The 15,474-nt window shown below is 42.4% G+C and overlaps 1 protein-coding gene across 4 annotated transcripts in view; it reads right to left on the reverse strand.

Moving 5' to 3' along the window:
- ABTB3 (ankyrin repeat and BTB domain containing 3) overlaps positions 1-15,474 on the reverse strand; it is a 189,885-nt gene that overhangs the window by 27,869 nt on the left and 146,542 nt on the right. For 3 of the 4 annotated variants that reach the window (XM_064155384.1, XM_064155387.1, XM_064155386.1), the window contains exons 5-9: positions 9,434-9,599; positions 6,091-6,180; positions 2,807-2,908; positions 1,601-1,694; positions 1,371-1,506 (exon numbers count right to left, since the gene is read on the reverse strand). In XM_064155384.1, the coding sequence (XP_064011454.1) occupies positions 1,371-1,506; positions 1,601-1,694; positions 2,807-2,908; positions 6,091-6,180; positions 9,434-9,599 (588 nt within the window). The remainder of the gene's footprint in view (positions 1-1,370; positions 1,507-1,600; positions 1,695-2,806; positions 2,909-6,090; positions 6,181-9,433; positions 9,600-15,474) is intronic. The other variant, XM_064155385.1, reaches the window with a different exon arrangement.

Raw genomic sequence — 15,474 nt, forward strand, 5'->3', positions numbered from 1 at the left:
TCTTGGGAGGAGAGATCCATGAGCTAAATGTGACCCAGGACTTCTCCCCAGGATCAGGGAAGCTCTCTGACTTCTCTGGAAGTCTGGACAAGCTCTCAAGACTTTCACTATGTAGGCCACTTGAGAAGGGAGCTGCCTGGAGCTACCAAAAGCATCACCATTCAATTAACACTCAAAGCAGTCTGGGAAAGCTGGAGCAGCTAGACATTCAACAAGGACAGTCAAGGCAGGTTCAAGCACATCTGAGACTACTCTGCAAAGTCACTTATCTGGTTGGGCCATCAAATGGCAAAGTCCAATCTCAGAGACTTGGTGCCCTCATGTTCATACCAGTGTAAACTCATTGAGCTCAACAGTCATTCTTGGTTTCACGGCTGTGAGAAGAGAAATCAGGATGGCCTCCATCCCACCTCTCTCATACTCAAATATCCTCCTTTCATCTGCTTAGAGCCTGGCATGGAATAGGACTGGGGCATGGCATATCCCAAAGAAATTTGTGGAAGAGAGGGAAGGAGGAAGGGGGGTGTGTGACAGGTGTACAAATAGGAACTTAAGAGCCTGCAACATGCACAGCCAAGCTAAGGAGAGCCCCAGGTCCCTCTCGAGCACACAGCTCTTACTCACGCTGGCTGGCAGCAAGGCTGCAGCAGGGCACGCGAGACACCAATAACCAAACTCTGCCCCAGGGATCCCTCGCGGGCTCCAGGTGGGCAGCGCTGTGTGAACCCGCCCTGACATGCCACTAGCATGTTGTTAGACTGACAGCTTGTCTCTAAGCAAACAGACGGTAGGTACTGTCTCTAACCTGTATCTATGTTCCTCGGGATGGCTACAATCAAAAAAGTAGGAACGTGAAGATCACAATACTAATCCATCACACTGCAGTCAACTCCTGAGCGTTGCAAGATCATGCATGTCAGGTGCTCAGCTCACTACTCCCAGTGTAAATTTGTAGCATACATACAACACTAAGACACGCAGGACTTTACAGTAAACACAGATGCAGAAACTCAACTCAACAAAAATTAAGGCTGCAGCAATACAGACACGATTCACTCAGACTTGAGAAAGGTATCAAGATATTCAGAAGGAATGTCTTGGGCATTCCTTTCCACCTTCACATCAGCTGCCACTGAACAAACACTGCATTGCAATACACCACAAGGAATCCCCTTCTCTTCACTTTGATATCAGATGTCAGAAAGATGCTTTTACCACCAACTGGCTAAATTCACATGCTAGCATAAAGCCTTACATCTCTGCTCAGTTGGAGGCATGTTCAATTGTTCATGCACAACTTTCACTCATCTGCTCAAATCAGATGCCCAGTAAGCACCTGAAAGACGCCACTAAACTTGTTCCCACTCTACCTGTGTCCATGTGCAGCAGCCTGACTGAAAGAGTTCATGTCACCTTGTGGAGTCATAGAAATGCCATTCCTGTACATTGTTCCTATCAGGGGGTCAGCTCCTCGCTCCAACAGCAGACTGACAAGTTCAAAATTTCCTGCAAGTCAAGAGATACATTCTTTTAAATGACTTCCAAAGGGATGACTTCTTTAAAAATGCTGTATTTGCAGTGAGAGAGAAAAAGTCCTTACCAGCAGCTGCTGCCAACTGTAAAGGGGTTTCAGAGTAATTTTCCTCTCCATGCTCCAAGGAACCTTCAACCTTTGCTCCAGCATCCAGCAACAGCTAGAAAGAAAATTCACCATTTAGAGCAACTGGAGGTATCATAGTCTCCAGAGCTCATGAACAGTGATAAATGAGAGTCTAATGCTTCTTATCTGTAAACCAGATATGATGGAGACAAGTGACATGCAAATTCTGTCCATTGTTTTGGAGAGGCAACTTGATTGCTTTTTTAGCTCATTTTACACTGCCAGACACCAGGAACACTGGTGTCCAACTTGAGAGCCAAAAAACCATAACTCAGTATTTCTCAACAGGAAATGGGGTAAGGTCCAGTGCTAGGAAGTAATGCACTAAATTAAGATGTAAGTACTGAAAATCAGCCCTACAAGCATCCTTCCTTCATGGTCTTCTAGAAGCCCAGCACCATCCTAAAATGGATCAGATTCCAATTGCCTCCATCTTTTGTATAAAGACACGGCCCAAAGAAAGGCTACTGTTAAAAACCAATTGCTGCAATGAGTTCAAAAGCTGTGATCTCCATCAGAGATGCTTCCACAGAAATAACAATGCCAGAAACAAAAGTGGCCAAGGAGAGCAGGATAGAGTCTGTGCTCCAGCCCTCTCTTGGCCATTTCTGCCTTGAGACCTTCACAGTTTTGGTGCTTCATTAAGTGTGCCACAAACACAGCTCTTTTGAAGAATAAACCTTCTCAACTTTTTGAGATATCAAAGCACAGAACCAGTATATCCCACACAACACCTCGATGGAGTAAGGAGAGTGCTTCTCCCCTCTGGAGCAGCACAAGGGCTGTTGTTCACCTTTCCCCCACCAAGGCAGCGGTTTTGTGTTTGCTAGAATATCATAGCATAAGAAAGTGTAATGAATGAATAAACAAACACACAAAACAAGTGGTCAGGAAGGAGCACAAGGAGTTGTCAGACTTTCTTTGGTGCAACTTTGCTTTTAAATTGTCCTACTTAAACCTCATATTGGTTAAGGTTTGGACACTGTATTTGCTATATAATAAGTCTATTATATATCAGTACACTCTGGAAGAAGCAGAAGTAACCAATATGAGTATGACAGGAGGGTACTGGTTTGAGATGGATGTAACTAGAACTGAAGAGGAGAAACAAAAGAATGAGATGCAGGTAGGGAAATACAATAATACCTGAACTACAGGAATATGTCCATGCAACACAGCAAATGTCAGAGCTGTCCAATGGCGGGTCTCGGGGTGGACGGATGGGTATTTATGAGCAGTACTGACAACCTACAAACAAATTAAAGTTATTTTTTTTAAAAAAAGCTAGAAAGTAATAAAATTCAACCTGCCTGAAAACCAGGCATGTGGGGGAGCGAGTGAAATAGAAAACCTGGGAGAGTTGCTTTATCAAATGATTTGCTTTGGTTTTTTTTCTGCAAAGATTTTCTCAGTATTAAAACTTTCCACGCTGATTTGACAGCCTGAATAGAACTCATACCAAATGAAGTCTTTTTACCAACTACTGTAGCTCCATCTAAACCACTGGCCACCAGATACTTTTGCACAAGGTCAAAACATCCACAGCTAGTTACAGCAGCACACACCAGGGAAGCAGGAACGTATCAGGACACTTACAACTAAGGACTGCTCCTACTGATTTCTCTAAATCATGTACCAACGAGCCCTGGATCCTGGGATAGTTCCTGGCCCCAAGAGCAATAAATAATTTTTTTTTCTGCATAAATATCATTTTTGTCACTGTTGTCATTAAAGACACATCATGAGCCCTAATCTGGAGTTCAGAGGTGTGCTTCCAGTCTCCTCGCTCACCAAAGGAAAAAAGACAGCTGAGGAGTGACAGGGCAGAGTGGCACTTCAGAAACATTTAAGAGAACTCCTTTTTACTGCCTGCTCCTGTCTGAACTGAGTTAAAAGAGTAGGATGGTGACAGTTAAAAGAGATGCAAAATGTATCCTTAAAAAACAAAACAGTATTTCTCACACTGCTCCTTCCTTTTTCTATGCCTTAGTGCCTGGTACCTCTAATGTAGACATTGGGAAAGATGAATAACCACTCTTTGCTTCAGCTTCCTGTCTTCATGATGGGGGTATTAATATTGATGAGAGTCACAGAGATGGCAAAATCTAATGAACACTTGCAATCCGTGACTGCACACTCAGATGGAGTGTGACACCAAAATTCAAAATCTTATTATTGTTCTTCAGAGGAAGACTAAAATCAGAGTAAAAGATGCACCAGCTCTCTGTCTCATCAAGCAGCTGTGCTTTCACTACCTTGTCTGAAGTACTTTTATCCTTGTAGGGGAGCAGGGCCAATTATTAAATGCTCAGTTGCATTAGCAGGTCGCATTTCCAAGCACCACATGCAGCCTTTTGCTAGAAGCACATGACCAGACCCTCAGTCCCACCGATAGGGATGAGGGCAAAATCTGAAGAGACCATGCAGATCCCACAGCTCACCAGAAGAGCAGATCTGCACCAGCACCTGGCTGTTATCACCCAGATTTGCTAAAGAGAGCTCAAAGTGCAGCAGGAGGAGTGTGCTGGCCTCTGAGCAAAGGCACAGGGCTTCTTGGGGTATGGATTTGATCAGAGGGAAGAAGATCGACGGAGCAGCTTGAGGCTTGCGGTTAAGGCTAAGGAGCAAGAGCAGTGGAGGGTGAGGATGGGCAGGATCACAGTTCACTCCATCCAGCCTCTCCACAAGCACAGATTCCCACCACTGCTCAGGACAGCTCATGGCAAGCAGTAGAGAAAATTAAGTCATTTTAACTCCTTTGCTCCTTTTTTGTTTGGTTAAGAGTTCTTTCCAGTTGACACGGTGATTGCAAAAGACCTGCAGTTTGCTGGGCCTTTAAAACCTCAGTTGAGATTTGTTCAGCAAATGTAGAGTCAGTAGATTCTCTATCCACTGACTCTACAGTGAATTGCAACTTTTCTGTACATCTGGAAATGAGTCCATTTTTGCTAAAGCTGGGCAATCAAAAAGGGAGGCACCCAGCATTTGAGGCTACTTTTGGAAGCATACATATATATAACTGATTTGCAAAGTGAAAGGAGGAAAATTATGCAGGCACCTGACAGAGTATTTATTTTTGTTCATGGTTGATTTGCCTTTTTTTTTTTTGCTGTAATTGCCCAATTTGCACAGTTGGTTGTGGCGTGCACAAATCATCTTATAATTGCACACCATAATTATTCACAGTTCTTGTCCCACAGTGTTTTCATTTGATTTTAGAGCAAACACTCTATAGAAATGAATCGTGGAGGTCTATATTCCTCACTGGAGCTGTTCTCTCAGATGTCAGCAGTTTTGGGAAGACCAAACAGTTTAAATGTGCATTTGGTTCAAGTCTGGAAGATTACTGGAGCAACTGGGAGGAGTGCTCCTAATGAACATTGCTCCCAGAAACCAAATAATCCCATCTCACCTCTGCAGCACAGACAGGGTTAAAGAGAAGATCAGTCTCCATGCCCATCCACTCTTTGAGAGTGCTAACAAGGCTTTGAGTATTCGATTACTGTCAGCTCTTGAGGGTGATGTGCTAGCATTTGGGGAACTGAAATCATCAGCTGATTTCATAAATCACAAGACAGCAATCAGATAGTAACAACTATCAGTCTCTTACAGGTGACTTCAATTTCTTCTTTTAAATTAGATTTTTCAGAAGTGCAAAACGTCTGGCTGAAAGCACTGACTACTATTTATCAGCTTGCTCAAGTCCAAACAGAACAGATGGAACACAGATAAGTGAAGCAGACAGCTTAATTTACTCATGACCTCAACAAATTGCAACTGGAATCATTAATAAATAATTCTTCCATTGATTTTCAAACAGCTCTTTAAAAATGTACATACCTGCATTGCACAGAGTCAGGCCACAATCTGTTCGGTGGACACATTGTGTAAGTTTGTGAGATGCATTCGTCAAAGACATTTACATTCTGGAAGCTTCAAGCTTCTTATCCAACAGTTCTTAGCCCAAGGCACTTTGTAAAACAATACAGTGTCATCTACACTGCATTTGTGTGTTGGGGATGCTTAGCTGGAACATCCCAATGAATAGGAATGTTTGAACTTTATCAAGTTATTAGATGGGTATTTCTTTTACCCTCCTCATTTTAACTCAGCTGAGACTCATAGAGTCCTTCCAATATAATGAGAGCTGTGCTCCGTGCTAGTGCTAATGCCTGTACTCATTTGCAGTGTGCAAACACAACTAAATCAATATTACCTGTCTGGTAAGTCCGATGACTTGAATCCCTCTGTGTGGTGAATCCCAATGTTAACCTAATGCAGTTTGATTTCCCTATTAATTTCCAGTGGTACTATTCAAGACAAAGTTATTTTCTATTTAATTCTTGGGGTCATCCGCTGCAGTTCCAGGGGACAGTTTAAGATGTGAACAAATAACAGAACAAAAGATACAACCAACAAAAAGTCCTCACCTCAGCATTCAGATCTGCTCCAGCATCTAGCAGCATCTGCACCATAGCCTCATCACCCCTGACACAAGCATACATCAGTGGAGTCATGCCCTAGTCATTTTTTGGAGTTAAAAAACAAAGGAATTGACAAAATTTAACACAGAACTCTCTTTGACTTTGCTCAAACAATTACATTTATGCATACATCACCAGGACTAACAGTATGTATTTAACACCATCCGTTACCTTTGTTACATTTGTGCCCCTCAGACTAGCAGAAGCCAACCATTTTAATTTTTGTTTTTCCAAAACCTCCATTTTTCTTGTCACTCATTTTGATATTTTTTTCCTCATGGTATCCTCAGCATCCTCCTCATGGTGAGTGAAACTAGGCTTGTCAGCCCCCCCTCTGTCTTCATATGCTAAATGAAGCATCTTTGCTTTGGGCCCCAGCAGAGAAATATTGTCAAAGGGATCCTATTTCCATGAGTATTTTAAAAACACAGTCACTCAACTCCATTTTCTATGATCACAGTTTCATAAAATCTAACTTCTTCGTTACTGAAAGAGCTTTTAAACACATCCCAAGCTCCTCTTAGCATAAGCTAGATTCGAGCACGGCTTTTTCAATACGGGTACCATAAAAAGTTGGACTATAAGAAAGCACCCCAGAAAACACAGATTTAATCTTAAATGAAATGCCAGACAGCACTATTGCAAGTTGTCGCTGGCTTCAGGAAAACATGGCCCTGTTTGGAGGAAAAGTAGATTAAGTGACCCTTCACTACAGCAGCACGACAATGCAATTTGTATTAATCTGAAATACCTGCTGTGGCAGATCACCATTTCCCTTAAGAGAAGTATTACTGTGGCTGCGTTAATGAGTCTGGATGAAACAGTGAAAAGGAAAATCATTACATCTACCATAAATGTTAACAGAAAAAGCTGCTTATTAAATACAGTAGGGAGTGTTGATCAACAGCCACCAGTTGTTTTGCAGTAAATCTACACTGCAGCGTGCAGCCACCTCTGATGCATGTTTATGGCCTACCTCGAGGTCCCCTGGTAAACTTGCTGTCAGATGGTAGCCCATTTGCTGTTTAATCTGAGTGCTGCCTTGAAGTGAAGTTCTTTTCAAAGGAACTGGAGGTGCCCAGCATGGCAACACAAAGCCATGGTACTGCTCTTTCCAGCCAGAGCCCGGTACCGCTCTTGCAGCTGAACTGGCCCTGAAGACAGTGGGTGCTTATGCTTGGAAGGGCTGCTCTTGCAGTGAGAATGTAAATTAAGATTTGGCTCTCAAAGGTGCTTAGATCCCCTCTGAAATACACTGAGCATTTCACAGTGTACTTAGTGGAGATACAGAGTAAGGAATTAGGCATTTGGAGCCTCATGTCACCATTAAGAAAAAAGAAGTTCACCCTAGGCAAGGAGAGCTCTTGGGTGACTTGAAATTACTTGCAAAGAGAATTTGAAGGTACTTCAGCCACAGCCAGTGGCAAAACTTTTCCTTTGGCAGTCAACAAACACCACAGGTACAAACAGGACCATGAGAATTACAAAAAGTTTTGCCTGAGCCTTGAAATGCAGGGGCAGTATGGAACCTTAAAATTAAATACATGTTCCTTCAATTGTTTTAGGGGGGTTTTGGTTTGTTGTTGGGTCTTTTTTCCATCAATTTCTATAAAAATATAATTGATAACTAAATCAAGTGTTTAGAATGAGGGGGTCTAATCAGATCTGAAGAATTTGAAAGCCCAGTGCTGGGGATACCTGCTACAAGACACAACACCTGGGCTGCTGCAGTGAAGAACCCTAGAGTGGCTCCTGGATCACAGGATCTGTCTGGGGACCACAGAGTCCACAGGGACTGCACCACATTTTGGCCCTGCTGAAGCTGAAGGAGGACTTATCACTGACTAAAAGGGGCCCAGAACATCATGCTGGAGTACTGGTGTTTCATGAAGTTTCTAACCTCTCCTTCCCAGTGCCCCTCAGACTTGCTCTCTGCAGCTCAGCCTTACGCTGTAGCATCACTCAGATCCTCTCCCTTTGCACATGGGTGGAACAGATATTTAATGAGTCCACTGTTACTGTTCCACACACACATAGAAGAACAGAGTAACAATGTGTACAATTGACTCAAAGGGCATTTGACTTTTGGCAAAATAAAAAATTACCCTCTTTCTTTTGGCCTTGTATCACTTAGGGCTCTGTCCCTCAAGATGTAGGAGATTTGACCCAGTAAAGCATTTAAGCACAGGCTTAACTTTCACTCAAACAGGATGTAAGTATATGTTCAGAGTTAAGCATGTGATTAAGTACTTTGATGAATCAAGCCAGAATGCCCCCAGGTTTCAGCCTGAAGGACAGAGGAAATATAATGTGAAACATTTCCAAATTCAGACTAACTTAATAATAATATTTCTTTAAAAACTAACATGTATAAACCTTGAAATGAGCAGTCTGATACTATTTTTTGGAGGGAGAGTACTGCTGTCTTCTAAAGCCTTTCTCAAATGAATCAGCAATACTGAGTCAGGCTGAATGAAGCTACTGAACAGCAACACAGCTCACATTCCCAGAAAAGCCTTTTGTGTAGAAGACTTAAATCTATTTAACAGTCCAGTTCCTGTCCTAAGTGACCATCTCAGTGGTGACAGACACCTGCCTTCTGCTAAAGAGGATGTCTCAGCTCTGGGAATGTGCAGGGCACCAGAAAATTCAAGGGCCTCTATTCCAAAAGGAAATTGACATTATTTCCCCCTGGAAATGGAGAACCACCTTGGTGAGCATCACGTCACAGTCTGTGAAGGCATGTGCACAAGGCAGGTTTTATCCCAGACACTAACTCCAGAAGAACAGAGGCTTGTCAACTGGTGGATGTTGGCCACAATGGAGGGATAACACTGTAGGTCAGTTCAGTTTGGGCCAAACTCAATTAGAGAGTGCCATCACTTAATCCTTAACTGCTAGGTGTTGAGTGGTGCACATGAAATGCACTGCAAATCTCAGGGCAGTGTTTAGTGGAAGGATGTTCAACTTGCAAAGTCCTGCTCCACATCATTCTCCATAACACTGAAGCAGTTTTAAGTATTCAGATCAGCTCTGAGCCCTCTTGGGATCTTCTTTTGGCTTCACTCAAACCAGTTCACTGCTAAGAAAATTTCAGAGGAGATGCATTTGCTCTCATGCTGAGTTACCAACGAACCAATATGGCTCAGAAAGACCAAACATAATGCAGATGTAGGGAAAGCATTTGGGTCCTCTGCATGTTTATCTGAAAGCTGGGGCTTGGTTTCTGTGATAAGCAGACAAAATTCTCACATTTCACAGTTGCTTCTTTATACTTCTCTCTCATTACCTGTTCACTCATGCTGTTAATCCCATCCGGCCCCAGCAAGGATATGGCTTGTTTAACCAGATCTGTTCGGCCGCAGTTGAGCATGCGGAAACCCAGGTCCTGCTTGAACTTTGCTTCAGTGGCAACTGCATCCAGCTTCCGAGATGCACAAAAACAGTCATCAATTCTGTGGATGCGAGAAACAGACTCCCTTAGAGGACAATCAGGACGGACCTTGCCCTGGCTACTTTGCCCTGTCTTTGAAGGATGTAGCCCATGCACGCAGTCATTCTCCTTTGACCTGTATGTCCAAAGGAAATGCTGAATGAGAAGTGCTAATGAAAGCTAATGGAGACTGCCCTTGGTCTATCTGTCACAGGAGAAGTTACACATGTTACAAAACCCTAGGCAAAAAAGCACAGCTTTCATTTGATTTCATTTTCTGTTTTAAGCAATGCACAACACATTCTCACCACAAATATTCTCTCTACATGACAATCTGGTCCCTCGATCTACGAGAAGTTTCCTTGGATTCATTAAGCTTGTAATTTGCATCAAATGGATGCACAACCATTGACAATATAACAAAGAGAAAATAACGTCATTCCAAACATCTTAAAGGATCTTACCAGCACAGCCCCACTAACAGGGAAGCCTTTTGTCACACAAGAAGTGCAAGCTGCAGAATTCCAGACTGGCTGAGGTTAGAATGGACCTCTGAAGGTCCAACCTTCCTGCTCAGGAAGGAATACCTGTAGATCAGGGCACCATGCAAACAGGGGGAAGGCAATCTTGCCAGGTAATTGTCAGAAAATAACACAAATCCTCACTGGCTATTGAGATGTCATTCTTTTAAAGTCTTGTTCGAAAGATCTCAAACTGTAAACTCCTCAAGAGATTCATTTTAACTGGAAGAAAGGCTAGGAGTTTAGTCTAGACATGAATTTACATCTTTGAGAAAGCCAGGCAACTCAAATCTCATGTTTATCCAACCTTGTTTCATCTTCCTAAGAGATAGTTTTGCTTCGCTTTCATGCTGAGTAGTGTCTGGGGCAGAGGGTGGAGTCCAAATCCACAATACTTTCGGTGTGAACTTGGCTAAAGGACTGTTTGGAAAAACACCACGTTCATTCTGCAAAAATGCCAGGCCAGAAAGTGAGGGGCTAGTCACAAATTCAACACAAAACAAAGATCAAAAGTTAAGAAGTCAAGTATACAGCAACTGTTTGTTTTCTATTTCATATGTAAAAACATGCAGGAAGCCAAAAGGGAAAAAAAAAAATATAAACAGCACATCACTATCATTTCAATGTCTTCAATGTCTTCTTCAAAGTGCTTTATCAGAGCTTTATAAAATATAGAACACTGATTAATATTTAACAGCCATACGCAACAACTATGCTGCTTATGCAGTGGTAGGTAGCAACAGCTACCACTCTTCCTCTTTCAAAGAGGAAAAAAAAATGAGAGGGAAAACACAAAGTATTTTGATCAAAGCTTCTGCAGGACTTAGTACCAAAACAAGCATCTCAGCTTAAGCTTGCTCTCTGCCATGCCAGGCCATGACCAGTCTGAAAGACAACAAAGTCTGATTCCATTCTATATGCTCAGTTTGGGGTTTGACTGCTAACTAGTTGTCCTAAGAATGCAAACAAGGTACACTTGGGGATCATTATTCAGGGGAACAAGGGCCATGCTTCGTCACAAGAGTATACTGCAAGATTAATGCACTACACTTAGTCACAACAAATATATTGTAACAGCAGTAATAGATTCTGCACCAGTACCATCCCCGCAGCAGAGATGAAGAAAGCAAAGCGTAGCAAGGCTGAGTTTTCTGCAGTAGTTTCTGAGAGAGTTTAACAAAAAAGCAGAACCAGCAGAGATATGCAGAGATATGCAGGGCTGAGCTCTATGACACCAAGATCTATGGGAGCAACTGAAGCTTAACATGTTCACACCATATGGCACACTTCTGACAAGAGCTACAGCAACATTTGGTACTTGTTACCCCCATAGCAGGAGATGCTAGAGATCATCTGTGTCCTCCTTTAGTGCATGGCAATGACAAAGCGTGCTCGGAAGTCAATGGTGGAAGTTTTGCTGCATGTAGGGAAGGTTTGGACCAAGCAACTACAGCTGGCCATTCCCAGATGACTCTCACTGGAAATGAGGTGGTTCCTCAGCAAAATGCAGTTATGGAAAGATCCAGACATCCTCAGAGGACTGCAGAGGTGTCTGCCACTATGAATCACTGCCTGCGTTAAGTCACTGCTTCATCATTTGTACTGAGGTATATAACATACACTGAGAATAAAATGGGTCAAACTCGGTGCTGGCAGGAACAGGCAGAGCTTCACTGACGTTAGAGCCCGGCTTGGTGCATGCAAAATGATAGCTGATGATCTCTTTTTAAGAAGACAGATTATGACCTGGGTTGCACACCTACACAAGAGAGGGAGGAGGAACAAGGACATACTGAACCTAGTGTATGGGCTGCCCAGGTCTCTGCTCTGGCGTGGGTTTAGAACTTAGTTATTTATCCTTAGGATGGTTCTGTTTCCCCTAAAAGCACTTCACCTACTCACCACAGTCAAGGAAGAAGACTCATTAATTACTGCTGGGTAACAGTAAATTAGTACTCCCCAACTACATAGGGGATAAGGTCCAAGGGCTCCAAGATGCTACAGCTGTAGAAACACTGGAACAACAACAGGGATGTAGAGGAGTGCTGGGCTGCTAGGACACTGGCACTGATGAAATGTGATTGAGACCAAGATCACAAAGCAAGAAACCACTACTTAGTACACTACCAGTGACCTACCAGTTTATTGTACCTCATGAAGGACTCATGGTGAAATACAGCCCAGAATTATGAGATAAAACAATATGACACAGGTTATTGCTGGTGCCACCATTGTCTCATGTTGACTAATAAAAGGGATAGTGATCAAACTGGTGAGTTTAATAAAATGAGAGTATGCTTCAAGGGAAAGGAGCAGAGCATGCTTCAGAAAAGAAAGCATAGCAACATCAAACTGGTGAGTTTAATAAAATGAGAGTATTCTGCAAGGGAAAGGAGCAGAGCATGCTTCAGAAAAGAAAGCATAGCAACATCAAACTGGTGAGTTTAATAAAATGAGAGTATGCTGCAAGGGAAAGGAGCAGAGCATGCTTCAGAAAAGAAAGCATAGCAACATCTCCAAAAGCCAGAGAGATGAATGAGTTAAAAGGGAGATTTAACATGTACAGATGAAAAGCAGTGAAGAGACAGATCAAAAATGACCAGGAACTGCAAGTACAGAATAGGAGAACACAACATCACTTTTAATGCTGGAGAAAGCCGATTGGGAAGACAGTACAGCAGACAGCATGAGCAGCTGCATTTTAAAATGGACACCAAAAAATTAACAAACCACCCCAAATCTGACAAGAATCAACCCTAAGCCACTACAACACTGCACTTGCTCACAAGTCCTCTTTCCTAGCATCGACTGAATAATGGTGATTTCACCAGGAGCTGGAGGTCTCTGCACACTATATATACACTGTATAAGGGGATGTTGCTCCGTTCGGAATCACAAACATTAAAGGATGAAAGACAAGAAGGAAGGAAACAGGCACCAGGTTTGATTCTCTCAAGACTTCTTACTGTAACAAATACACTGACAAGCTACAAAGAGGTGGGAAAGGACAGGAGGAATCTTGGCACAACAGGCTGACGAGGAATGGTTCAGTCAGCTAAACTGTGCCTGCAAAGCAAGGGAAGCAAGCTTGCAAACAGAGCTGGAAACCTCCCCAGCTACAGTCAGCCAACGACCCTTTTGTCAAAAACTCTTTGTGACCTTTCCAAGTGCACAAGAGGCTGACACCAGCCATATAGTGGTACATCCCCTCCAAGGCCACCATGGTTGCTGCCAGCACTCACTTGGGTTGCTCTTTCCCCAATCTGTCACCCCATGGAAAAGTTTTTTTTTACTCAAAGTGGCTGTGGAGGCTGACAGGAGGAGCAGACAACCATGGAAGGGAAAATCCTCTTCTGCCCTTCTCAGGGACAGTCTCAGGATGACAGTACATCACCACTCTGGATGCTGTCTGGCTCAGGTGAACTTTAAGGTCCTACAGAGGCAATACAGTCACAAAGGTAGGACTCAACAGCATACATTGAGGGCAATATCCTCTCTTAACAGACTGAGCCCACTCTGGACTTACCTAGTTAGCAACCTGTGAGGCTGGACAGGCTCCCTGACACCAGCACCACTGCACACACATATACTCTCAGAGCTGACAAGCAATACGCTTGAATTAGTAACACACAGGGATCATAGTCCTTGTGCTCCACAGCAAATCCACAGTCACAGAGCTTGTTAACTCCCTAGCTGGTACCTCCTCGCCTTGAATCATACAAACAACTGCTTTTATAAGGAAAAATTGAAATGGGTGAAATCTTAAGTTGTTTTACATTTCTGGCAAAGCTGTGACCACACTTTTTAACTTATAATGCAATGCAATTTACTACAAATCCTCTTTTAATGCCTCACACATACTGCTTCTACAGCAGTTATCTTCAAGATCATTTCAGTGTTGTCACTGCACATAATTAACTTTACTGTGCCTTTATATGGGGAATGCCATGGTAACAATAATTACTGCAAATGGTCACTGTCAAAAGCTTCATGGTCTCCATGACACTGTGGTACTACAAAATACTCAAACCTCGAAAAGGAGTCAAAGATAATCTTCTTCATTTATAATGGGACAGCAAAATATCATTATCTTTTCCCAGATTCACATTAAAAAAACATACTGCAGCACTTTTTACAGCAACAATTTATATGCAAGGGTTTTTGGGTTTGGGGGCTTGGGTTTTTTTTTTTCCACTCAGACTGGCTAAGATAGGGTCTGTGTGGATCTTTAGGAAGTTACTCATGGATGGAATACATTGGGGAAAACAGATGATTCAAAGGCAAAGTGTTTCCATCGTAACTGGTAGACACAGCAGCTCTCTTCTTACATAGCTTTTAAATTATTTGTTCTTTGGGAGGGGATTATTGCTATAGTCACTAACAGACAAATGCTCTGCAAATGGTACTAAAAAAGAAGTAGGAACATCTTAATGGTATTCTAGGCTACATGTGCTGGCATAGCATGCTAATAGTCAATTTAAAACAAGTGGAGTGCAGGCCAGGATGAGTAGGAGGACAAATGCAATTTCCCACAGCTGATGAGACCAGATCATTGTCCTGATAGCCAAGCACCAAAACCTTGTTTGTCCACTTGGGACTTGATTGCCAGTCCTTTCAATTAAAAGAAAGATAATCTATTAATTAAGTCCATCTTTTTAGCTCTGTAAAGCTTATTCAATAAGTTTCTGTCCTAAATATAAATGAGGTCTTGAGTCAGAAATTATAGTTCAGCTGGCTGCAAATCTGGAAGGAGTCATATTTTAGCCAGCAATATATACAGGCATTTGCAATGCTGAGTTTCATGGGGTCAGAGATCAGTTTTGATCTGGCTATGCACAGCCCACAGCACAAAAGGGTCCTGTTCCCTGCCTGGGGCTCTTCAGTGAGACTACAGACACAAATGGCAATAGCAGGGGTGGCAGACAATTTGGTTTACATTTCTGGACACTCTTATTTCCCATATAGTGCTTTAAAATGGACCATAATGCTGCTATTAATAGGACTGCAATATAAATACAATACTGATACAATTATTTGCATTTTCAGTTTTGGAGAGAGGGATACACAAGCACAAAAATGTTGATCAAAGTGATATAGAGTGCTAGTTTTTAACACAGACATAAAATATCTCCATTTACTTTAAGCAGGAGCTAAGTAGAAACAAGAAAATAAAAACAGTCCAGATATTTACTAGCCAATTCCTTACTTCTGTCAAAGGCCTGAGAATAAATTGGTTGCAGGTACTGGAAAATATATTAAAAGTGATGCAACTATCAAATCATGACCCAAATCTGTATTTCAAAGCACTCTTATTACTACAGTCCTCTGTACTGAACTGCAAAGCATTTGACACTGTCTCCCACAGCATCTTCCTGA

This window comes from Pogoniulus pusillus, chromosome 15, assembly GCF_015220805.1.
Source record: "Pogoniulus pusillus isolate bPogPus1 chromosome 15, bPogPus1.pri, whole genome shotgun sequence".
Lineage (NCBI taxonomy): Eukaryota > Metazoa > Chordata > Aves > Piciformes > Lybiidae > Pogoniulus > Pogoniulus pusillus.